At 36.2% G+C, this 26143-nt stretch overlaps 1 protein-coding gene across 1 annotated transcript; it reads right to left on the bottom strand.

The window, feature by feature from the left end:
* Positions 1 to 1275: 1275 nt before the first annotated feature.
* ACMSD (aminocarboxymuconate semialdehyde decarboxylase) lies at positions 1276 to 24694 on the bottom strand (the record flags this gene model as incomplete). Its single annotated transcript, XM_082055146.1, has 10 exons — positions 1276 to 2459; positions 2683 to 2781; positions 7414 to 7586; positions 8058 to 8153; positions 8781 to 8874; positions 11128 to 11364; positions 12675 to 12724; positions 16506 to 16602; positions 21198 to 21242; positions 24638 to 24694. The coding sequence occupies 10 exons, from the start codon at positions 24692 to 24694 to the stop codon at positions 2397 to 2399; spliced, it is 1011 nt and encodes a 336-aa protein (XP_081911272.1). The 3' UTR covers positions 1276 to 2396.
* Between the last annotated feature and the right edge of the window lie 1449 nt (positions 24695 to 26143).

Below are 26143 nucleotides of genomic sequence, written 5' to 3'. Positions count from 1 at the left end.
ATGTGCATCATAACTGGATTCAGGGTTCAAAGGGTATGAAAAGGTACTTAAGTTCTGATCATCATTGGTCAAAATGACAGCTCCAAGCGTTCTTGTGTTTAGCGTATGCCACTAGTACTCTACAGTAGTCTTGTTCACCTGAAATTATGTAACAGCTGGTTCTTCTACAACTTCAGTGGAAATTTTGTACAAGCTGTTTTAAGTTTGTAACGACTCAACAGAACACTAGTGAAATACATAGAAGTATAATGCAGCATGGACAGAGGTGCATTACTTGCCTGATCTTCCCAACTGTAAATCATCTTTTAAGATTTTGCATGTGCAGAGGAAATTTAACTATAAAGACTTCTGTTGTAATTAATAGCTGATCTTTGCCTTCTATTTCTGTGCCTTTAACAATCTTAAAGTGCAATGTTTAAATTATTACGGAATCTCACGGTGCTTGGGTGTCCAATTTATATTTTTTTATTCCTTCAATAATTGGTTGAAGAGTATTAAGAATGTTATCTTCTGACTGTATCATTAGAATTTTCCATTAGCTTTGTTAATGAAAAAAAGGAAGATGCAGGGAAGATTATAAAAATCCCTGTCTTAAAAATCTGAACATATCAAGAATAAGTAGAATATCTTTAAATAATGACAGTCCATAGTGAATATGATTTATGCAGGGTATGCACATTAATTAATTACCATGCAAAGTGCTGCAATCACCCATTCAGTCACAGGTTAAGGTAATTAAAGACTGTTCTTGCTGTTGGAGAGGTTCCAGACCTTGGTCCCCAAAGATGTGACACTGCATTCTCACTAACTTAACTGGTTTCATTCATTAAAAAAATTAAGAATTAATAAATTTAAAATGTATTGGAGGAACCACAATGTATTTTTGTCTTAAATCCATTTAAACATCTGTGAAAATCAAATATGCTGAAGGAAAATAATATTATATGAGAATGAAGTTGCCTTTCTTCTACTTTGAAATTTAATTAAAATAATCTTGTTAATAATCATACATTTAAGTAGCTCAATACTCGCATGTAGATATTTAAATAAAAAGGTCAACAGAAGTCTTGCAAGCCTGAGGACAGCTAATACTGTTAAAGCTATTTTGTCTGGGTCCTCTTTTCCTCTTGTATGAAAACCTGACATTCCCAGGGCCTAAACCTGTGAGCTGCTGACAACTTCAGCTTCTGAGGTCCCGTAGTCTTTTATGGAATATGTTTGGAGAAGCAGTATAGTAAAGATTCAACTGCAAGAGCTGAGAAAACATATCACTAACCTGCACAAACCACGTTTGTTTTTGGTTGGTTTTTTTTTTTTTTTTTGGGCACTGTAAAGAAGAACAAAGCCTTCTTTGTAGTCCAGCAGCTGCTGGCATCAGCAGGAACTGCTTATGTCCTTCGGGTTCAGACTGTGACATAAAGAGAGTTATGGACAGAAACGAACTCTGTCTAATATTTTTCTTGGAGTGTTCTACAACTAAACAGAAGAATGGTGACATCACATATAGCCAACAAACGATCATGAGACTCTAAGTGCTCATCAGCATTTTTCTGACTAGTATAAAATCCATTTAAGTTAAAGTAAACCATCTTTCAATTCCTATAGCAGGATTGCAACTATATAGAGCATTAACATTTCAACATTTAAAGTACCCAACCTTACTTTTAGGAAGTATTTTTTAAGGAACAGAACATTAAACCACACTGTTGATAAACACTAGTATTTATTTTGACAGTGACGTGCAAAGTATTACCCACACAAATACATTATTTCTGCACCTACAACCATATTGCTCAAGTTGTTTCTGATGAATAAGTTGCCAGTGGTGTAGGCAGCAGCTAAAACATACACGAGTCCCCACATAGACCTTTTTATTCCATCACAACATTTACAAAGTGTCAGTGCATATACTTGCAGTGCTGAGCTGAAGTGCGGTATGCTGCAACTTCAATTGGCTTAAAGGCATCAACAAGATTATATTTAAATTCTGGTTTAAGATTCTTCTAAATTCTGTTTATTTGGCTTAACAAAGACTGAAATGTAATGGATGCAAGTCATCATTTTCTCAGTTCTTTGTTCCTGAGAATCAAGTCCTAATAAACATGACCTTGATTATCATTCAGAGATTTTTAGTGCAACTGCAAAAGATGAAATTTTTCTTTTTAATGAAAGCAGGGATTTCAGAATTGTTTGAGTACAACCTAAATCCTCATATGCACAGAAATACCTGTGCATACTTATTTCCACTACTCTCACTTTTGTTTTGGAAATAACAGTAGACCATAATAGAGTTGTTAAAATAGATTTTTCACCTGTAGAATTGTACTTGCAAATAAAGGTATCCTTAAGGGTTCCACATTATTTCCGAAGTTTGGTCTCTTTAATAATCTTCCTCATTATTCAAATTGTTTTCTGCTAAGACCCAAAAATTCCAGAGCGTTGCCAGCCTTGAGTTTGTCCTGGAAAAACAAACCACATATATATGTTTGTGTGTGCTTACCTCATATTTTACTCAAATGCTTTTACTTGTGCTTTAAAATGAACTGCTGCAAAGAGACTAAAGGGCCTCTTCCAGTCTTTGCAGAAATCAGTGTATTACACTGGCTTTTCAGTGTTTTATCTCATGTCTAAAACCAGAGGCTTTAAAAAGATGGAAAAATACCTCAAATATAAAGATCATACCTTCAGTTTGTTGTCAAAATCTTCCATTGAATCAATCAATTTTCCAGGTTCCAGTTCCCCAAGTGGAAAAGGGTAATCCGTCCCCAAAATAACTTTGTCCTGGTAATAAAAACACATGATGTACATTTTGTAGTAGCATTAAACAATATAGCTGCACGTGCTTTCTGGAATTAATAAAAATACACAGGAAATGACATGGATGTATTGGACTGATTAATTATGAAACTGAACATGAAGATAATCTTTGGGTTCCAACTTTCACCAGGAAAAAACGAAGCTGGAAAAAAATGACTTGAGTTTATTGGGTGAATTTAAGTTTGAAAAAAGTACAGGTTATTTCTTAATAGTTTTTGTGGTGTCTAACTACACTTTGGTGTATTTTTATTCTTATACACAGAAAGTTCAAACCACAAATCCCAGGCCCATGGAAATGAGTGTATATTGCCCAGGTGAATAAAATGCAAATGGTAATTTCCTACTCAGAGTGATTTTCTGTACTATAGTGCTGGTTTGAAACATAAGAGAAAGGCATCTAGTGCTCTCCTGCACTACTCCTACTGCAAGTAGTTTGCCTAAAATGCCTAAAATGCAGCGATTAATCTTAGTTAAGCATTGCCATAATTAAATGGTCAACAAAGGATACACAGAATTCTTCCTTCTGATTCCTAACTTGCTTTTTGGTTCTTTTCCATGCTCACTGCATGCTCTGCACTGTTGTGTGTAGTCCAAACTGACTATGAGAGTTTTTGACGTGTTTCTTTAAGAATCTCAGGAAGTTCTCCACCAATCGCAGAAAAGATAGTTGGATTTGCATTCCTGAATTTGAAACTCTTTGACTATACACATGCATGGACACACAGAGAATTATATATATGTGAGGACATGTCATAAAAATTATAAAGCAATCAAAATGATATTTTTTGTGATAGTTTAAAAGCTGTAATAATTGCAGTGTGATACTACTTAAAGCATGGTACAATGCAGAATCACTACAAACACTTAAATTTTAAAAAAGTATTTAATTTTATTTAACTAGTATCCAGCTTCATATAACAAACCCCAAATCTCATTTACAAAAAGTCTATAATTTTTACAAATGTCTTTAACTGTGATTGGATATTAGTTTGGATATGCGTTTGAAACATGTGTCTGAGAATATGACTGACATGATGTGATTTGTTTCTGAAAGTAAGTCAGTGAAAAGAAATTCAATAAAAATCTGTATGCATCATTCCTGTTATCAAAGATGAAAATAAACTGGCAGATCCTCGATAGGTCCACGTTGTTACAGGTTCATTTTCACACTGGAATAATATTGCCCCATTTTATGTGCCTCAGAGAGTGCATATTGCCAACTCTCTTGATTTTATCAAAAGTCTATTTTCCTTTAAGCTTTGTGTCCTGGAGACATGAATATTTGAAACCCACAGTTTTCATTAAAAATATATATGTTTTTAAATGTCTCATGAATTTGAAGTCAAGATCATTAATTCGAGGCACTTGTTACAATATTTGAACTCAGTTACCAATACTGAAATAGGGTGAAGAAAACATATTTCAGTTATTTTATTAAATGATTTGGTTTTCTTATTTGTCAAATGCTTTTTGTTTTTTTACTTCCAGCAGATGTCACCCGAGAGTCTCTGAAGGAACCTATACAAAAGCTTACACGAAATCCAAATGAAGATACACATTCTATTGTTCTGTCCTGTATTGTTTATAATTTTTTACAGAAGTCTTGCCATAAGGTTTGAATAGAATTTATACTCCTCTGTCTACCAGATTGAATTCTGAGTTTATGTTAAGCAAAATATATTTGGATGTGTGTACGTTTAAGCAGCTAAATACGTTATTTTACATAATACTCAATCTGATACAAATACATTTTCTTCAGATACAAAAACTAAATGTATGCCATATACAAATAAACCCCCACCCAATAAGCATACTAGCTTTATATGAGAAAATTGATTTCTAAGTAAAGGAGAAGGAAACCTAGTATTTGCCCATCTCTTTACTAGTCAAGGTTAAGGAAGGCAGGAAGGTCTGTACCTTCCTGTTTACATCTCCTGCATACCAAAGCAGAAGGAAATCCCATGTCCTCATTGGAATAATATATATATTATTTCAAGTATATTTTTCTTTTCCTCTAAAGTTTTTCACAGCTAATTATGTGATCTCTCCATTAGCAGTAAAATTAAGAACTGTAAATTAATAAGAAAAATTTAGAAGCAGCATTATTGCTCTGCTACTAGTGACATTAGATTATTCATTTATACTCTTAAGCTTCAGTCTTTAGCAACCAACCTCAGAGAAGTCCTGTGAAGTCTCTGCAGATAAATAATACTCCTAGCATCACAGATGTATTATTATATTATTCCAAAGGATATCAACAAAGTCAGTTTTCCCTAGAGGACTTACAGTTTGATACCTTAATTAGTGCACCTCTCCTTTAACAGGTACATGTGGCTAATGGTTAACCTCAGTGGACCCTTCTAGTCAACAGATCTTTTTTTCACAGTAACAGGGACTTGAATCTTAAAATGAATCTCAAAGAGCACCAAGCATGAGTTTGTCCTCTTATATTACTGAAAAATTGTATTTGCCTTGAATCTCACCTTGGTTCCTACTATCAGGATACATCTCAAGAAAAAATGCCAGATTGCTACAGCCAGTTCAGCTTCAGCTTCTGTCTAGAGAATGTTTTATGTTTGGATGATGGGTCTTGAGGAATCACCATGAGGAAGCTTTTGCAGAGATACACTGAATCATTCAATCCCCTGTCAACCCAGTTCTACACTTTTTATAGCCAGCATCATTAGGGATTTTGTATTTATTTAAATTCACCTCATGCTCCTTCATCCTGAGGGGAGCGAAGGACTGCAGCAATTTTGCAGTCTTCCTCAGAAATGTGTACTTCTTCCTGTAACTGGGATAGGCTCCAATCAACCTGCACCCAAAACTAAGGAGGGATGAAGTTAGATGTACATGACTCATCACAGCTGTCACTGGATTTTAATATTCCTAAGCTTGAAGCCAACACATGACATTGCGGTGCCAGGCACTGGCTGTTCCCCAAGGACCTGCAGCCATGTCTAAGTACATCTGCACACACGCTGCCCTCCTGGCGCAGCTCTGAACTATACTCCAGAGAGCTGTCCTATTTCAAACCTGCAGCTCATCAACTTACAGTGTCATCCTCGAGACCCAATCACATTGTTTTCAGCCCAACATTTATTCATCTTCTGTTTGTTATTCTGCCAACACATGGCAGCACTGAAACCACTGAGATATTGGACAATTTTTTAAGCATTTGACTCTTGGAATGGCATTATGAAAGAATATCAGCTTTCATCAGAAAAAGAGAGGTATCTTTTTGATCTTCATGGTTATAAGGTAAAGCTTGGAAATGTGATGTGAATGTTCTTTTCGAGGATAAGATGCCTTAGGCCATGAAAAATAGAAAATAATACACTTTTTTTCGAGTTCTCTGGAGGGTTAGAAGCATTTAAGTTTTTGCGATCTGACTCATGACTTTTTAGCACTGTGGTTCCACCTATATCACATTGCTTGAACTCCAAATACTCAGAGGATAATTAAAGAAGACACCAACATCCCATGTATACACTAGTCAAATTTATTGCATTAAGAAAATTCATTTCAGAAGTCTGTTGACAAAATAAATGAGACACCAGAGAGGCTATTGCTGAGTGACTTTTAGATGATCAAATTAGAATCCATAACCTCTCTCTCCCAAAGCAACTAAGTTTCAATTGCAAAGACTAATCATCATTAAGGGCCAGAGTCTATGTGTTGCTTCTTAGGAATAAAGGTAGAGAAATTACAATGCAAGTGTGGTGTGAAAACAGCGGCTTTCCCACAACAGCCATAGCTTAGAGCAGCCTTAAGACTCAAAGCTGACTTGTTACTCTAAAGCAGAACTGCTCAGAGACTGGCCTTCTATACAAGTTAAAAGAGGAAAAAAAGTCAAGTTCATGAGCAATGGATTAAGCATCGTGTTGTACTTTCTCTCCTGCTTTGCTCTTGACATCTACAGTTCAGCTTAACAGAATCAGACCAGAAAAACACTCTGTGGGTCTCAGCCAGGCTGAGTCACAACAGCTTCTATTTCACCAAGGTCTTTCTAACAATGGCAAAACACGTCTCCCAACATTTTAAAATTGAACAGGAGAAATAAGCAAGTCATCTTGTTTCTTTGACAACAAAAAAAAAAGGAATCTGACCACCTAAACTGGGCAATTTAAAATTCAAGAGCTAGACTTATCCCTTCTATACTATAACTATATGTAGAAAGACAACATATGTAGGATGAACATGGTCTAGATTTGGGGAGACTTGTCAGAAAAGTGAACTCTGTGAGACTTCGGGTATCTTGTAAAATGGAAGTGCACATCACATCTGTATGTAATTTAAATCTATTGTAAAAACTACTTAAAGACACTTGATTACTGTGCTACCTTACACAAGGAACTAGCCTCACTGAACTAAGGTTCACAGCGCGTGATTCTCTGGATTAAAACCACCATTTCAATCACTCCATGGAGTAGGAACATTACAAACGTGGCATAAGCACATAAGTTTATAACAGCTCATGTTCTGCTTTTACTGGGTGAATATGCTGTCTTCTTCCTGCTTTCTTCTCTTCTCTTTTTGCTGTTTCATAGAGAATTAAAGAATGACTCACCTGCTTCTGGAAGCATTAAAACTCACCTCTCCTATTACACTTGTTAGCAGCTTTAGTGCACCACGATCATGGACAAGAGAGTCTGTGTAAAACGAACCAAGGTATTTTCTTGGATCCACCTTATTATCCACTGCACACAAATCAGGGCGCATGTTGAATCCATGAGAGATTCGCCCCACTGTGTAAGGAAAAGTTCCACCTGCAAGAAGAAATTTTTAGTAACAGAAGCTGAAAATATACAGGAGGAAAAAAAGCCACATTATCAACAGAGCTTCATAGGCTTTACTGTCAGCTATTTTGAAAGAAAGTGCTCTGCACCAGCATTTTTTTTATTCCTTCCTCTTCATTAACTTATTTTCTGTTTTCTCCAATTCTTCACTACTGTGACACCCAATTCCTCCTGTTGCTTCCTTGTCCCTTTCCCCAAACCATCTCCTATGTCCCCTTCCTCCTCATTCCCCTGAAAGGCTATTGTAACAGTTCAAACACTAGCTGAAACTGGCTAGAGAGTGTTCATACAAGCAGCGCATCTGGCAGATATAATCTCTGCGATAACAGTACTCAGCTGGTGGCAGGCTTAAAGTGGTGACCCTGTTACCTGGCATACCAGAAAATACAACTGTACCGTGCTCAGCTAATGAACAGGTGTTTCACAAGGAATATTACCTACCTCCGTGTGCAAAGCAAACTTTCAGCTTAGGAAATTTTTCAAAAATTCCTCCCATAATCATGGAGCAAATGGCTATGGTTGTTTCTGCTGGCATGCCTAAGAACAAAAATTGTTTTACTGTATAAGAGTTTTATTTTTGATTTTTATTTTTGTATTTGAGTTTAAAATGTTATCTTCATTTTCTTTAATTAGGCTTGAGCCTACTGAAAATATAAGTTACAGAGCAGCTGCAAAGGTTACATATCTTTTCTATTAGAGGAACATGGAATTGAACATTAATTAACCAAAATGAGGACAGAGGGCTGGAAGCTAAGATCTTCTGAATGCTAAGCCCAGTTTTTGTCCTCCATCACCAGGACAGCAGACAGGCAGGTTGGGTATGTCCTTGTGCTGGGTTTGCATGGCCCATGCGCCCCATGGGAAGCCTGTGCTAGAGCAGGCTCAGGAGACTGTGCTGGAGCAGGTTTGCTGGCAGGACTTAAGACCGTGTGTGGGACGCACACTGGAGCAGTTCAGGAAGAACTGAGTAATTTTAATTCTAGGTATTTAAAAGTTAGAAAAAATAAACAAGGTAAAAACCAAATGACTGCTGAATTTACACAACAGATTTAATAGCAATTAAAAAAAAAGACTGATAGAAAAATCATGTCATTTTTCTCTGTATCATCTGGGCATAATCCAGTGACAGTTCATAAACGTACATTAAGTGAAGTAAATATTCACCTAATAGCCAGGGAAACCAGTATTTGGACATCCTTCCATCTTCCTGCATGTCCCAGGGATGCACAAAGAGACAGCAATTTAATTGTTCAGCAGCCTGCAGCAAAAAGAAAGAGTACATACTTCGAGTAATCATACCAAAATGCATCTTGGTTCTTAGCCATACTTGAAAGATTACCTGAAAAATTGTATTGAGCATTAGTACTAGTAATGGAAATAGGCCCAGAAATAAGAGCTATAAGCAACAGTTGGTTATATTTACTTCTCTGGGCCATAACCTTGAAATCTTCACTCAGTTTCTTAGTTCCTTTTGAGACTACAGGATTGGAAACATCTTTTTCATAAGCCAAGTGTTCCTCAGATTAATGCAGTACAAAAATACTTTTTTTTTAGCTGTGTTTGTCAACCGTCCTGCAGTATAAAACTCAGTTCAAACTCGCATTCTTTTGGTTTCATAAAACATATGAGAATGATTCTCATGATGTTTTATAGAACAATTTTAGGATGCTTTTGCAGAACTGTTCCAGCTGCATTCAGGAACCTTCATTGGTTTTGCAGTACATTTGTCCCCTCTGGCCCTCTGCTTAGCTTAAAAAAAAAAAAAAAAGTTAAAACTTTCCTAATCCACCTTAAGAGTTTGAAATCTACCTGTTTTCTGACCAATAACTCATCCCCACTCCAGTATTTTTTCCAAAACTACTGACATATTTGGAAAGGAAAACAGACAAACAATATAGGATGCAGATTTTGACTGAGTAATTTAACTATCTGCTTAAATTTAAGTATGTAGTCATCAAAGTTATTCATATCCTTAACCAGGATTTGGCATCTTAATTTTGTGAGGTGTATTTCTGGATCTCCTCTTGTTGCTAAGGAGATTATCACACATTTGAAAAATTTGGGTTTATTTACCCATGCAAGCACAAATAAAGCTGCAACTTTTGGATTGTAGAGAGTAATTGCCATCTACATTTGTAACCCCAAAATAGCAGTTCAATAACTGGCTTGCTAGATTGATGAAGTTCATTACCACATATGGCTTCATTTCACAATCTTTCTTATCCAAGGATGTTTCTACAAGTAACAGAGGTTACTTCCTACATGCGTGAAACATAAGCTGAAGAATGTATAAGAGAGGGATCCCAGTATAAGAGAGAAACAGAGCTACAGGAGAGTCCAAAGATGATGAAAGGACTGGGGCACCTCTCCTGTAAGGAAATGCTGAGAGAGCTGGGAGAAACTCATTAGAAACTCATTAGAAACTCATGCTGAGAGATTTGGGAGAAACTCATTAATATACATAAATACCTGAAGGGAGGGTGCAAAGAGGACAGAGCCAGGCTCCTTTCTCTGGTGTCCTGTGACAGGACCCGAGGCAATGGGCACAAACTGAAACAAAGGAGGTTCCCTCTGAACATCAGGAAACACTTCTTTACCACAGGGGTGACTGAGCACTGGCACAGGTTGTCCTCAGGGAACTTGTGGAGTCATTCAAAAGCCATCTGAACATGGTCCTGGGCGTCTGGCTCTAGGTGGCCCTACCTGAGCAGAGGGGTTGGACCAGGTGACCTCCAGAGGTCACTTCCAACCTCAGCCATGCTGTGATTCTGTGAATGCATGCATCTCCACAAGTGGAAGCTGATAACTGTGTATGACCATAACAACAAATAGTCCAGATGCTACACTAACAGGATTCTTGAATAAATTGGGCATTCTGAAAAATAAACTCTATGGATCAGTTTCAAGCTGACAGCTATAAAACCTGTGCAACAGATACAGAATGTATATTGACTAAATCCCAAAACTTAGACAAATGACCATACTCATCTGGACCTCAGGCTACTTAAGAAATGCAATCTTTAAATTCATTTTATAATCAATACATTAAGGTCGGAACTTTTGGTTCCATTTGCATAACTCTGTATGGTACTCTGGCTGTACATGTAGCTCTGAAAATCTCAGGGAGTTTCCTCAATTATCTCAATAGAATTGGATACAGTAACTTGAACCCAGACGCAAACAGTGCAAAAATACTTCATTTATACTGCACTTAAACTCATAAAGCAAGAAGGCAACTTGTACACTAAGAATTTATATAATAAAAATATTTTGTTAATCATTATTCTAAAGTATGTTTCAGAATGTTTTATATTGCATTTCTGCTATTATATCCTATGAGTCATCATACATAGTTAAAGCTGAATATCTCTGATCACTAAGCAGATTAGAAGGCTCAATTGTTTTAATATATCTATAAATTTAGTTGATAACTGAATATGTACCAAGATATTTTTAGACAAAATTCCATGTCACAGAAGTCCCCGAATTAAGGAAAGAAGCATTTACTCACAGCATAAATATCATACAGTTCCGGTGCATTCAGGTCCCATTCATTGACATGAGATCCTATTTGTACTCCAGGAAACCCAAGTTCATTCACGCAGTGATACATTTCCTTCACAGCCAGGTCTGGAGCTTGCAAAGGTAATGTACCCAAGCCAATAAACCTCTTGGGGTACTTTTTTACTGTAGCAGCTAAGTCATTATTTAATATCTGGGCTAGATCTAAAGTATCCTGAGGTTTGGCCTGGTAAGATATTAAGCAGAATAGTTCATTAAAATATAGTTCTCAAATGTTATCACCTTTGGAAGATACTGGATAAATGTCAATGCAAACAATTCAGAGACAGGGTTTGAACCTAAAATTTACTTTACAGTTCTGAATCACTGTAAACCAGTAGAGCTAAATTCTGCCTTGCTTTAAAACCTTTGGGTGCAGTTCTGCTGCTTCTCTTGAATGTTTTATCAACTGCTGTTCCCTTTACTGCTCAGTATGAGTGTAACAAAGCCCAAGCTGCTGATACACAAGTAACCGGTCTTTTATGTAAACCAGTCCTACGTTTTTGTTTATCCCAATGCAAAAACCTCAGCATATCATTTTTAAACATAGCAATGACTACTTACTCTCCTATTACTGGAGCTGAAGAGAGAAAAATAAGAAATGCGAGATGCTGGAGTATGAGAATTCTACAGAGAAAACTTCAGCAAACTTCTCTAACATTTAGACAGAGGTAACAGGCATAATTCTAATACGGGAACTGCAATATCCAAACAATTAGTTTCCTATTTTTCCCCCAAATACATATTAAATGGAAAATATTCCCACAGATACAATAATAAAATTTTAAAGACGTGTCACCCAACAAGAAATTCTGAACATCAGTGGTACTACTTGTATGTGGGCTTAACACAATGATTTTTAATGTATCATATCTGTGTACATGTAATGACTTGTACACATAGCTAAATAGCCAAATTGAGAAGGTATTTAGCATTTTGCTATGATTTATCTCCTCGGACTGTTTTTATTTCTTTGATGCATTCAAGATCACCAAGCAGGGAACATATTAATTTCAATTTGCTACTGATTTTTAAGATTCAAAGCATTCTAGGTCAATAAGTCCCATGCCACGTTACAAAAAAAAAAAAAAAAAAAAAAAAAGTGGGACAAAAGCACACTTTTTAAATGAGAAAATACTGATTGATGTCTAGTTTTCATGGAATCTGTATATATTTGTCTACTTGTTAACCAGGGATTCATGCTGTGTAAGTTCTCTCTCTGTGTTTCCAGCTACCCACACAGGGTGCCAGCAAAAATTCTTTCTTGTCTCATTCTTCCTTTTCAGGTGTCCTGCAGAGCTGGGCTTTGCCAGGACACCCTGCTGGCTATTCTGATACCTGGACTATATTTTTGTCTTTTGTTTTTCACAGCAGAACAATTTCCCATTTACTTCCATGCTCTTATGACTACTTCAGTCATCTAATTTATAGGAGGATGCATTTATTTTTTTTAATTTTGTAACATATGAATTACAAAATATGCTAGTAGGAACCTACCCAGTAGCTGAACATCACAGGGACTGTGGAAAGGACTTGGACTGTGACTCCTGAGTAAGAAAAAACAGTTATTAGTGTTTCTTTTTTTTTTTTTGTAAAATGTTTAAAATAAAAAAGTGCTTTGGTTTGAAAGGTAGAAGGTAAAAGCTTTCATGGTAAGAAAGACTGATTTAACAGTGACATGGATAGAATAATTTTTTTGCTACTTGAGAACCATGGTAGTAGATTTTGTAGTGTATCAGATTATTAGGATTGGAATATTTTTGCTAAGTAGAAATAAAAACAACACTTTCATACTCATACTGGATTGTTTTGTGGAACTAAGTATTCTGATTTTAGTAGTATTTGTTATGAATGTGTACAAGTAATTAAAATAGCAATTTAATGTTACTCTCACATAAATGAATGTGACATAAAACCAACAGAATACAGTTTGCTTTGGGGTCATGTTTATCACATATATTTAATAAGCGAATGTGTAAATTAGTTCAAAGATAAACAATGTTAACAATGGTTGTTAAACAATACGTTCCACAAAGATAGATTGTGTTTGGTTTCATTCATACTCTATTTGGACTACTAAAGTTGTACGTATAAGAAATTCTGTCTGGTTTTAGAAAGAACTTTGATATTAACAATCAAGAGAATTAAATCTATATTGTTTGGTTTCTGTTCAAACACAATTCTATGCCATAACTTTGAGTGTGACAGGTTACAGGAATGAACACACTAAACGTGGCAGATTAACAACTGAAGAAACAATAAACAATAATTAGCACTTCACCAAATAGTTACCTGCAAACCTAATTTTTTTTTAATTTTACATCTGATTGTAATATTTATGCACATATTTTGTCATGATTTAAAAAGATTAACTTTGTTGTTAGTAATGAAACTAGTAATGCGAAAGATGGCAGAAAAAACACTAAGAGAATTTCTTCTAAGACAATGAACTTGCCAAAGCACTCAAATATTTAACAAAATGCTTTATTCTCCTTCTCATTATTTTAAGTAGGAAACAGGAGGGGAAGCTGACTCTCTCTTATAAGGCCTGATTAATATTATGTATAGTGGCAATGGTTTGGGGTTGAGGATTAGGTCTGCAGAATTATGTATATACCAAAGTACAGCTTAAGTTGTGATAACCACCAATATGCTACTGCACACTTGGTTAGTGTGTTTGATAACATTTTACCATGTTTTCCACAATGAGCATTACATCTGGTTTCAATCCATTTTCACATTTCTGAGCAAATTTAACATAAACCTTAAGGGTAGACTTCCAAGCTGAACATTCCTAGACACTAGCTTTAGGAAGAAGAAGAATCAGCACAGAAAAAACTTTATTTTATACCCTCTTCAGGGGGTTTTATGAAGGAGAAAATAATAAGAAAAGGCAGTTAGAATTAACTGGAAGTTTTTCTCCAACAAAATTGTAATGATTTGTGTCACAGAACTGTGATGTTAATTACCTTTACAGGTTGTTTTATTGAATTACCTTGACAGCTTGTTTTATTGAGTGGATCAAGACACAGCTTTGTATACCAAATAGACCTAGGACATCTGATTATGAGAACTAATTTCGTTTCTTTGGTACATTGGCTACCAATTCTAATTACTGGCAAGATTTCCTGGGCATTGCACAGGTAAAGCCTTTTAGCAACCAAGCTGTCAGTTATCTCTCTGAGTTAATTTTCTTCACAGCAGCTAGTATGGGGCTATGTTTGGGATTTGTGCTGAGAAGCGGGATGTTTTTGCTATTGCTGAGCAGTGCTTACACAGCGTCAAGGCCTTTGCTGCTCCTCACACCATCCCAGCAGTGAGCGGGCTGGGGTGCACAAGAAGCTGGCAGGGGACACAGCCAGACAGCTGACCCCAACTGACCAAAGGGATATCCCACACCATACGATGTCACACTCAGTATATATTTGGGGAGAAGAAGAAGGATGAGGGGAGACATTTGGAGTGGTGGTGTTTGTCTTCCCAAGTTATCATTACATGTGATAGAGCCCGACTTCCTGGAGATTGTTGAACACCCACCCGTCCATGGGAAGCAGTGAATGAATTCCTTGTTTTGCCTTGCTTGCATGTACAGCTTTTGCTTTATCTATTAAACTGTCTTTATCTCAACCCACGAGTTTTCTCACTTTTTCCCTTCTGATTCTCTCCCCATCCCACCAGGGAGGGGAGTGAGCGAGCGGCTGTGTGGGGCTTAGCTGCTGGATGGGGCCGAGCCATGACATACCTTACAGTGGCTGATGCTAGTTTTGTTCAGCTGGGGGACTTCTCGCATCTTTGTTCCAAAATCATACCATGTGTTCACAGGTTAAATTTTTTGGTATAATCTATCTCAGCCTGTGTTACAGAAAACAGTCTTTGAACTAAGTAGCTACAGCTTTGTAAACCGAAAAAGAGTAAATATGGCTCATAGGCTTTATAATTAGAAGATCAGTAAGAATGAAAAACACAAAGATTTTTTTTTTTTTCCCACTTAATTGGCTGATGCCTGTATCTCTGGAGTGCTGTGATAATGGGATATTGTTATGGCACAAGTCACCAGATGGTGCTGTAACACACAGTTTAAGATTTTTTTTAACCAAGTGAGCACTGTTTAGTTTATGGTGCTGGCTTTGTGATACATTTTCTTTTCTGGAGAGCTGTTGCAAAAATTAGAAAAAAAATTGGTCCTGTGTTTTCCCTTCGTCTACAACAAATAAATGGGGTAGAATTGTTTTATAGAAAATTGCCCTTAGTGTTGGGGGAAATATCTGAAAGGGAAAGATGCCCAAAGGCTATTTATGATCTACACTGTTGTTGAATGATGTGGAAGCACCCTAAATCCCTGTGCTAACTCAGGGAATGATTAGAGTCTAGTGAAGATTGCAGATTTCAGAGGCGTTGCGAAGACATTCTAGCATTCCCATTAATAGTCTAATGGCTGGAGTCTGACATATTGCTTCTCCAGGGTGAAAATGAGGTAGCTGAAAATTACCTACGTTGTGTTTACATAAATTGCTCACCAGGCCCTGAGTTCCCAAATTGGCCTATGTTATGTGTTGCAGGAAACCTCCATAACGAGAATGACCTGAAGTATCTCCTAACGTGCTATCCCATGAGAGAAGAAAACAATAATCATAAAGATGCTACTTATAAATTATCCACTCTTTGAAGTAATTCAGATATTTATTCCTTACGAAAAGCTGGAGAAGATATTAAAGTTGTGTCTACTGAGAAACTGATGTAGGGAATTATTCAGGTCTCAATCTAAGAACAAGTAATCTGTAGTAACATAACATTTCTCTCACAAAAATTATTTGGAATTACGGTGTTAATAAGAACTAACAAAAATAATTGATCAGACTAGAAGTTCCTTCTCCCATTCTCAGTCTCCTGTCTTAAAACCTTATTTAGTGGCATGTAAGTAACTTGATGGAAAATAAACCTTCAAATTTGGCATCTGGTTTGTTTCTTTCTAAATTGGGAAAACTATCTTTTCTGAGAAAGGAATTGTCACCTTTTCAAGACCACAGTCAGTCATACTTACTTACATCAACTAGTTCCTTAGTGTGTTAACAATCCCACCAAAATCAGTGAGCCCATGTGGGGAATGAATTGCTACTGAAAATGAGGTGAGTTTTGAGAAGATGTCCCATTTGAGTCTGAATGTAAAACATATCAATTTTCACTGACTTTCAACAGATTTAAACTACTGAATCAGTATGCTAACTCTTTAATTTTGATACTGTTACTGAGCACTTTCAGATGTACTAACAGAGACATTGCTGTTATTCTAAATGAGACACAATGATTTCAGTTCCTTTATGGAGGTACCTGATAGGTCCATCTCTTTAATTCGTACTTCTGGATCCCAGCAGTTCTCCTGAATAACTCTAAAAACCTTTCCATCCTTCATCATCTTTGCCTGTCCCTGTGAAATGACATTTTTATAAATTATAAATGTGACAAAGTAGTACATGCTAATTTATTGTCGCTTGAGTATATTGTGTTCCCCACAGAAATGCAGTGAATTAATTTTGTTCTTTTATTTTTATTCAGTAGGTATTTTTAATCAAAGACTATTTTAAAATAGTCATTAATAAAACAGTCATTTATAGTTCAGATGGAATGAATTCTTCATAATAAAAGAATCCCCTTTCTTTTGCAATGTATATCATTCTATATTTGTGTGGAAAAGATATCAGGTACTTTAATCCAAGTTTATCCTCAAACCAAATTTTGACCTGAAAACAATGCTCTAATTAAATCTGTGCTAAACTTGCCCCTTGGGTATGTGTGTGTTCTTTTAAAGTCAATAGCACTGCGATGATTCCAGTAACTAGAGAAATAATTGTGCAACTCTGTTAATTTCAGTCCAGTTGTTTCATATCACCAGTGATACTGAGACAAAAGAAGACCTATTATCTTGTCTTCAGATTACATTTTCTCCTTGGGAAAAAACAAACAAATAAACAAAGCAAAACAAATTAAAAAGAAAAACAAACCCAAACAAAACCTAAACATAGTATAAAGCCATTACCTGAATTAGTGTAATACCTTCCCCATACGCCACCAATTCCCAAACTTACAAAGTTCAAATATACCATTAATACTGTTCCTTTAACTATGAACATGGAAACTTCCTTTTTAAACTTAATTTTTGGTTGATCTATCAATTGTCCAAAAAAGTTGAGGAGGCACAGTGTCATCACATTAAGCAAACTTTTTGTTATAGTTGTAGGTATCCACACGCTTCTATGGACTTGTAAAGACAGACAAAACAGTCTTTTCTGTTGGCTTACGCTTGCACAAATCGATGAGATACAATTCACCAATACTTGCCAGGCCTGAGTATTTCTTGGTTGCTTGCAGCTACTATAGGGATAAATGGAAATGGATGGAAGTCAGAAGATCCACCTGACCCTGTGTATTTGGGATGGGGAAGGGCGGTCATGCAGCAGATGTATTGGACAGAGAACACGCTGCATCTGCAGTTGAAAATTGAAAACCACATGAGAAAACACAGCAGCTATTCCTTCACCTTCACAGTAAACAGAAGCTAAGTGCAGGGCAGTCTTCTGACCCTTCTGGAAAGGGAATTCCCTCTCTCCAAAGGCCACTTGATTTTTCTTCTCAAAATTGGTTTATTTAGGATTCTGTCTATTTTTCTAAATAAAAAACCCCAAACTGTTAAATCAGAATATTCCCTACTAGTATGCTAAACCAGAAATAACTAATAAAATTTCATTACTTCTTGCAGAGCCGGGTTTCTGTCCCCTCCTTCCGAGAAGTCAGACTGATCTTAACCTTGAATTTGTTATTACCTTCATACATCATTCACAAATATACTGCCCTAATGAATATTTTAAAGCTTTTTTCAACAAATCTAACTGTGCTGCCTTGGCAAACTGTCAAGTTGCTTGTTAGCTGTATCACAGGTTGTCAAATCCACTTGAAATATTACGGTCAGTAATAACAACTACATAGTCCCGATCCTCTAGTAAAATACTTCAGGTTCTTGTAAAATTGATTTTCCAACCAGACAGAAAGGTTTACTCTAGCCATACACTCCAATACATTTAAAAAAGATCAGTGCATTGGTGCAGATTGCCCAATAAACAGAAAAACATTTGGGGTGCGAGTAAAAAAAAAGACAGTAGAACTGAGCATCGCACTGCATATGAACAGACTGTGTGGACTTTACTGGATTACTGTATTTCTGTGAACACAAAATTCTTTCCTCAGACAGAGCTAAGGCATAGAATCATAGAATAATTTTGGTTGGAAGAGAGCTTCAGGATCATCAAGTCCAACCATAACCTAATTCTAGCACTAAACCATGTCCCTAAGAACCTTGTCTAAACACCTTTTAAACCCCTCCAGGGATGGTGACTCCACCACTGCCCTGGGCGGCCTGTTCCAATGCCTGACAACCTTTTCCGTGAAGAATAGCATACCGGCTGACCTGCTCATATATATTTTTGTCTGCCAATACTGAAAACAATATTAGATGGATTGTGATTTTACTAGCAACTTTGACAGTGCTCATACCTAAATGCTGAGATAAATGGTTGTTCTCTGAATGCTGCAGCAGGGTTTGCAATATAGGAAAGGTCTCTAATAAACCATGTGCTGCTCTCGTTGAATTAGCTGAAGAGTTTGTTGTTTTCATTTGCATTAACTCATTCTTTGTGAACACACTACAGGCCAAGGGTAAGCTCACAGCATTGTCTGTTGGCAACAACAAACCTGCTAATGCAGGTAAGCAAACCACCTGAACAGATTCGTGCTTGTGTCTGTAAGGATGGAATGATCTGGTCCAGCAACACTGTTACTGGAAAATGAGTCATATTGCTGTAGTCTCTAGACACTGCCACTAATCTGCATCTGATATTTTTAAAATGAGAAATCACTCAGACACCTCAACTGGGAAACAATTCTCAGAGTTTTTTGCAGTATTAAGAATGAAATTTTCAAGTTCCAAAGCAATGGATGCAGTGCTGAAAACCTCATAAAATACACGAGATATTTAATTGCAAGGTTAGCACAATTTTCTAAGGACACAGCTGAAGAATTCTATTCTATTCTATTCTATTCTATTCTATTCTATTCTATTCTATTCTATTCTATTCTATTCTATTCTATTTCGTTATTTGATATTTAAAGCTTTAATTAATTTATGTGGAAATTAAGAGAGAGAGATTGAAGAATCAAGTCCAGCAGACTGATTTGGTTCAGTAAACTACATTTAAAATTATCCATAAACTACTCAGTCCCATGCCAAATTGCACTGCTTTAAAAATGCATGTAATTATTTTCTTGCAGTTTGACCCTGATGCTTCTTCACAGAATGACATGAGAAGCTTTTGCTTTATTTTTTAATCTTAGGAGTTAAGTTCCCCAGCTCCACAAATCTGCACAGGATTTTATTTTGTCATGCACTCTTTTCATGAACATTTTCAGACAGAAGTAGGCTAGACAGAATTCTCTGCAGAGTGGCTAAGGCTATTATTGACTTGCTACAAAGTTCCTGTGCAAACTATTTTTAGCAAGAAATTTCAGCATCAGACCTGTAACAAACAGCTAAGCTGCTAAAAATGCCTGCAAGAATTCTTCCCTTCCTGCACCTACCATGTCTCTCAGAAGCTGTGCCATCCACACTTGGGTTCAAGAGGTGGTTTGCTCTCTCCTCCTATGCCTGCTTAGACTCAGATCTGAAATTTCAGCACAACGTTTATTTGCTCCTCATTCTCGGCCCCAACCTTCATATTCTGTGGTCCTTTTTCATAAATAGTTGTGAGGCATTTGACAGGGTAGCCTTGCATGTTACAGAATGATGACAGTGTGTATATCATTAGGTTGCAATAAATAGACACAGTGTTGTGTCCATTTTATCAGCTTTTTTTTTTTCCAGTTAATATATGCATGTATACAATCACAAAGATGTATGATTTTGAAAAGTGATATGAAGACGAGGGAATGTCTAGTTCCACTGAAATTAACAGGCATTATATATTTAAACATATTTTAAACTAGCTGGTTCAGTTATCCTCCATAGTAATGTACAAAGGGAACTATTTAGCCATATCAGCCTTACCTCTCTTAGGTCCTTGTGCCCTCCTGTAAAAAAAAGCACTAATACTGATAATGTTCTAATCAAAAGGTAAATTGCAACATTTTGATCTTGCTTTCACAAGTTTTACATTGTTGCTCCACTGTGAATGCCACTGAAATTGCTGCTGTTTTGCCCTACTCCGAGTGAGATCAGAATCAAACCTTTAAGAAATCAGTTCTGTCTCCACCAGTACCAGCAGGATGGATTCTGAATGCACATGGACTGTTTGCATAGACTCACAGCATCTGGAGACATGTTGTTCTAGTTGTACTAATGTAGTGCAGAAGCATCTTCGTAAAGTTAATAGAATGGATGGTGATAGAAAGGTGAAGTAAAACCAGACCCAGTTTGCCTTTTACTTGCTAATAAACCTCAGGCTCCTACTTTTCTACATCATAGTCCCAATTATATGGATTGTCCTTATTCTGCTCTTTGTTCTCCTTGTCATGAAGTTACAGAAACTACTCTTTCCCTTTCACTCAGATGTGAAGACATGTTCACATCTGAGTTCTTTAACTTCTATTAAAATACCAGTTCTTTTTGATTTTGCTTCTCATGCAGATGACTGCAGTTAACTAAAAGAAATCTATATGTAATCTGCCTTAGGTTGACCTATCTTATTCAAAATAATTCCTTAGAGCTATCCATTCCAAGTGTTAAAATGAGATGATGATGAAAAATGGATACTGCTTCATAGAACAGAATGTGAGTTTCACCTCTCAAGCAAAAAGTTCTACTGAGGTATATTAGGATTTGGAGTGATATTACTTCACAGAAGAAATATATCTCTAGAGAAATCTGTATCAAAAGATAACCAATCTTATTGCCACTTTGCTTTTTAATAGATTTACTGCAAGTTTCTATTCCAGGTGATAACACAAGATCAGCTTAGAGCACCAAACAGCCCAAACCTGGCAGTGATGATCCAGCTGTACCCATCCACCATATCCATATCTCTGTGAAAGAAAGAACACAAGCGCTAGTTAGCACTTTGCAATAATAATAAAATCTCAGTTCCTACAATCCAGTGGTACCTTACTCAGGAGAAACACTTGAGCCTATGAGTAGCCCCACTGACTTCAGCAGAAGTGCTGATGTTTAACTGGACTGGACTAGCAGTGTTTGTACATCTGAACTTTCAGCTCCCCGTTCAAACACATGGTTAAGTAAGACCTACAATTGATTTCAAAGTGCTTGAATTTGTTTACAATACTGAGGGTCTAACTGGAATGATTTTAACATGGAGAAATTAAATCAAGCATTTGGCAATATGAAAACTAAGCTGACAATTTTCCAATCTGTCATCAGTTAATCATTAGCACAAAGACGTATTGATTCCGCTTTTCAGGTTCCATGATTCAGCAGCAGGACTGAAGGTCAGTCTATTAATATTTAAACAGCCAAGAGAAGCTAAAAAAAGGAGAAGCTTAGACGCTCACTGATTCTTCCACAGAGATTCAAAATTGTTTATGCAAAACCCCCAAAACCTACATAAGACGCTGATTTCCTTTTACTTTAATCAACTATCAGATTAAAAATAAATGAAATATTGAAATATCATAATAGACTGAAAACAATGCTCAGAATTCCCATTTTTCTGTAAAGAAACATTTCAAAGGAAATTCCGCAAGAGCAGGCATTTCTTTCACTGATGTGTAAACAGTTTGAATACAGCCCTGAATTTCCCATAATAACAAAACATTACCTAATGCCTGGGAGCTTCTGTAATGTGGGTGTGCAGACCCAAGCCTCCTGACTCCAGCCAATCAGGGATGCTAATGCCTGAGGCTGTGTATGGTTTACTCAGCTATATTTAGGTATGTGGCTCTGTGTATTTTATTTACATTTATACATGTATTAGTTTATGTATATATATAAATATTTAAACTTAGCGAAAATTTTGAGTCACGCCTAATGAGAACTTTAAGGTTCCACTGGCTCCATGCTAATTGCAATTGTAAGCTGTGCAGAAAACTAGTGCCTTAAAGGTGCTCAAGGAGCATTTAGGCCATAGAGAAACTATGTGGTCTGGTTTTGTACTTATTTTCTTCTTTCTTCCCCTCAGTTACTAGTTGGATGTATTGACAGATCTTCATTTACTTCTATGAATTTTTATACCTATTATGGGTTCTTAAGCTCTTACATAAGTATCTTGACAATAGAATTTTCTAGGTTCAAGTTTCAGTATTTATAATGTTGGAAAAAGAAATAAAGTTTGGCACTATGTGTGCATATTAGGATTGCCTCATTGTTTTTTCCTGCATATGACGCAGAAAACGATGTTAATGGCTTGAATTTTCAGAGGACTCTAGGGAATTCTGGAGTTGTTTTCTATTCTGTGCCCATTAAGAAACCATAGAATCGCTCAGTCTTTAGAACAAAGGAAACAAAAACTAGCAGGAGCAGGTGGAAATTAACTTTTAAAAATGTGCTATTTGCGTCTCTATCAGTGTTTAAATAAATGTAACACTGGCCTATAGTAGTGAATTCAGTCTTGATGCATGTCAGTGAACAAGGGATTCTTGGTGTGTTTTTATCTCAGTGCATTTATTGTCCTTTTAAAGAATAAACAGACAAACCAATTAAATCATGTAAAATCAGAATGAAGAACTTTTGCACACGCTTTTACAGGGATATTGCACAAACAAGGAAACAAAATCTGAAACAAGCAAGAGTAACCTGGTTTTGTAGTCTGGATATTTAAACTCCTATTCACTTAAAACAGACATAATTGTTCTAAAAAATATCTGTCATCTCCCCTACAGTATCCAGTGTATTTGTGTTTTCATTGATGAGCTCTTATTTTTACAAACAGGAAGTTCAAATAGATGTTTAAAAAGACCTTCCTAGGTAAATGAGGAAACAAACATTCATTTCTAGGAGGTTTTATGCATAATGACGTTATTTTTCACTACTAATGAAGAAATAATCCTATGTATGTTCTTAATGCCATGCTTTCTCCTGACTTTTGTCTAATACGCTGTTTACATTTTCCAGCTGCTCCCTGGCTAATATTGAACTAATACTGGACTGTCACATTTAAAATCACAGAAACACAGAGCTAACACACTTACCTGAGAATTTGCCACCATCAACCTCAAAATAATTAAGGGAAGGAAATGTACAGTGTAAAACAGAGCTTCAGTCAATGTGTCAGATGCCTAAGAGCATGGCTGAAATAAATCATGGTATTCTTTTGCTGTCAAAGGCAGGCACAATGAAATCAAGCGGTTCCATATTACTGTCAGACACAGGGAATGTTCATTCAAACTACAGCCAGCACAGAATTACAATAAGAAGCAACAGTGCAGGTCGTCTGTTTTTTACTCTCATTTTTAGGACTAATGGAAACAAAAAGAGTTATAAAAAACAGATATCCTGGAAATATGAACTCTCTTTAATTGCAAATTTTATATATGTGTGTACTTAAACTAGATATAAATATAATTTCATGTAATTTTTTTCAATATCCTTTGTAGGAATGGAGATGTGATCCCTTATCAGTCAAAAAGTGATCAGATATCTCTATATTGAATTGTGATAATAATTATTTTGGCAATAACTCTAAAACCTAATTCAGAATGAGTCGACTACATGGATTTTGATAATCTGAAATAAGAAAAGGATTAGAATTATTACACGAAAACCTAAATTATACCTTCCATTCTCAAGTACTTTTCACTGGATCATGAAAATTATTACTGAGAAGAATAAATATGTCTAATAATAATAATACTACACAAAGACAAGTTGACTTATAGCATCAGTGTTTTGACAACTGAGATTTTGTATTTTTAATACAATATGCTACTTCATCCCCATAACTGAAAAAATAACAGATACTAGTAAAATGATCATAATAATCAATTAACCGTACTTAGAGTGACCCCATTCCTGTCAAAGTTAATGACTTTCATACCTGTGGGTATAAGATGTGAATGACTTTTATCTTAGGTAATATTGATCTGGTCTAATATTTGCTTATTTCTCTTATTTAAAACAAAAGTGAATACCATTTGGGAACCTGACAGATCTGGTTTTATGAAAAATGTGGAATTCACACCTCATCATTTGACAATGTTGAGTCTCACCAAAAAAAACCAAGCAAAAATATAAGGATTGCTCCCAACTAAATGAGGAGTGGGGAACAGAGCTCAGTTTTCCATCTCTTTTTTACTGGGACTCTTGTTTTGTAAAGCAATGCAATACAAATACCTGAAAAAAAAATCAAATTAGACAATAACCTAGAGATATTTCTAACAGAACCCTTCATTCTTTGCTCTTTCAAAAATTACATTGGTAGAAATGGCTGCTGAGAACATAAGGCACTGAATATCTAAACTCTTATTACCTTTTTTAGGTCAGGCCATTCCTTAGGTAGAATGTGGCTATGAATATCAATTTTCATTTCTGAAGTACCAAAGGAGAAATACTGCTTCTGTGAAAATGCTTTCTGTGTAATTGCTACTATCTCTCCTGCCCCTGGTTCAGCAGGTTATTAACTTTGCCTGCTGTTTACATCCACCTGCTGTTTTATGAGGAGGGCTGGGGACAGTGGCCAACCAGGGAGCTGAAATCCCAGAGGAGTGGCTCTCGGAAACAAAGACTTCGGGCAGAAAGACCCTGTTAATGCATAAACTACAGCTGGCCAAGGGCAAAGGGAAAATGTATATTTATATTGGCACTCTGAAGGGATTTATTTCACACAGAATCTAAAATGCAAACTTGTTTACAGTTGAAAATCATTCAATAAAATGGAATTCGAATAAATGTATTAAGCTTGCTGACTTGAAGTTCCTCCCTTTTCTTTCTTAGATTCTGAAATAAACTGTAGAGAGCATATAATACACCCTTGGTAGACAGTCATACCTCCTCATTTACTGTCTTTTCTTTCCCTTGCATTTTCTTTAAAGTTATGTTAAAAAAAAAAAAAAAATAAAAAAAAATCACAGAAATACTGAATTGTAGCCAAATCTATGGTCTGCGCTTTATTCCCCCTCCTCATTATTGATTCAGTACATACTGGTGCTTACAGCCTCTCAGGCTGGCTCAAGATCTGGCAGGAGAATGGCTCCGATTACCTTGGTAATTAATACTAGCAGAGTTCACTAGCTAATATGGCAAACAGTTTCTGCATCCTCAGTAAAGTTTAACTGGAGCTAGCTCAGATTTTCTCTGAAACTACATTTTGTGTTTTGCCCGTTACTCATTTTGGTATTACGCTTCTTTCCTCAAGGTACTTTTGCCTTTTCTTTGTGCTCTATTTTTCTCTGTAATTTATTTCCTCTGTAGTTGTATTTCAATGCATGCTACTCATGTGGTGTGTTCTAGTGAAGCTGGTTAACCATTTCTTGATTAATTTGTTTCTGGTGAAAAATGCTGATTTTTTCAAAACTAAATGCTGTTGCAACTCTTGCAACTTCAGTCAAGCAACTTGAAAAACAAACGGCCCATTTTGTTTCATCCTTTTTCAGACTTTGTTATTTTGTTTGGACTTGAAAAAAAATATGGACTCTTGTATTTCTCTGTTTGTTCACTCATTAAGCAAGTCTGCTTTTGATTTGGTCAGCTAAACTTTTTAGAGTTATTCTTCAAGTCAGCTCCTTGCGACAGGGCTGCTTGTTTGCTTGATGGTCTGCTTCTCTGCAGCGGGAGATCACTGAAGACCAAATGTTGACAAGAAATAGGAAACAGCAGGGAGAGTATTCCCTAAATAAAGCAGGACAGCAAATAATTCACTTCAACAGCTCAAACCAATGGGACTGAAAATAGCAATTATTTCCATCTCAAAATCAAATCCAATCTCTTCATGACCAGGCCGCCAGGTTAAGCAGCGTATTTGTTCTCTTGCTTCCAA

This window comes from Streptopelia decaocto (genome assembly GCF_964273445.1).
Source record: "Streptopelia decaocto genome assembly, chromosome: 6".
Lineage (NCBI taxonomy): Eukaryota > Metazoa > Chordata > Aves > Columbiformes > Columbidae > Streptopelia > Streptopelia decaocto.
Note: the sequence above shows the minus strand (reverse complement) of the source record. Positions and strands in the feature narration are given on the sequence as shown.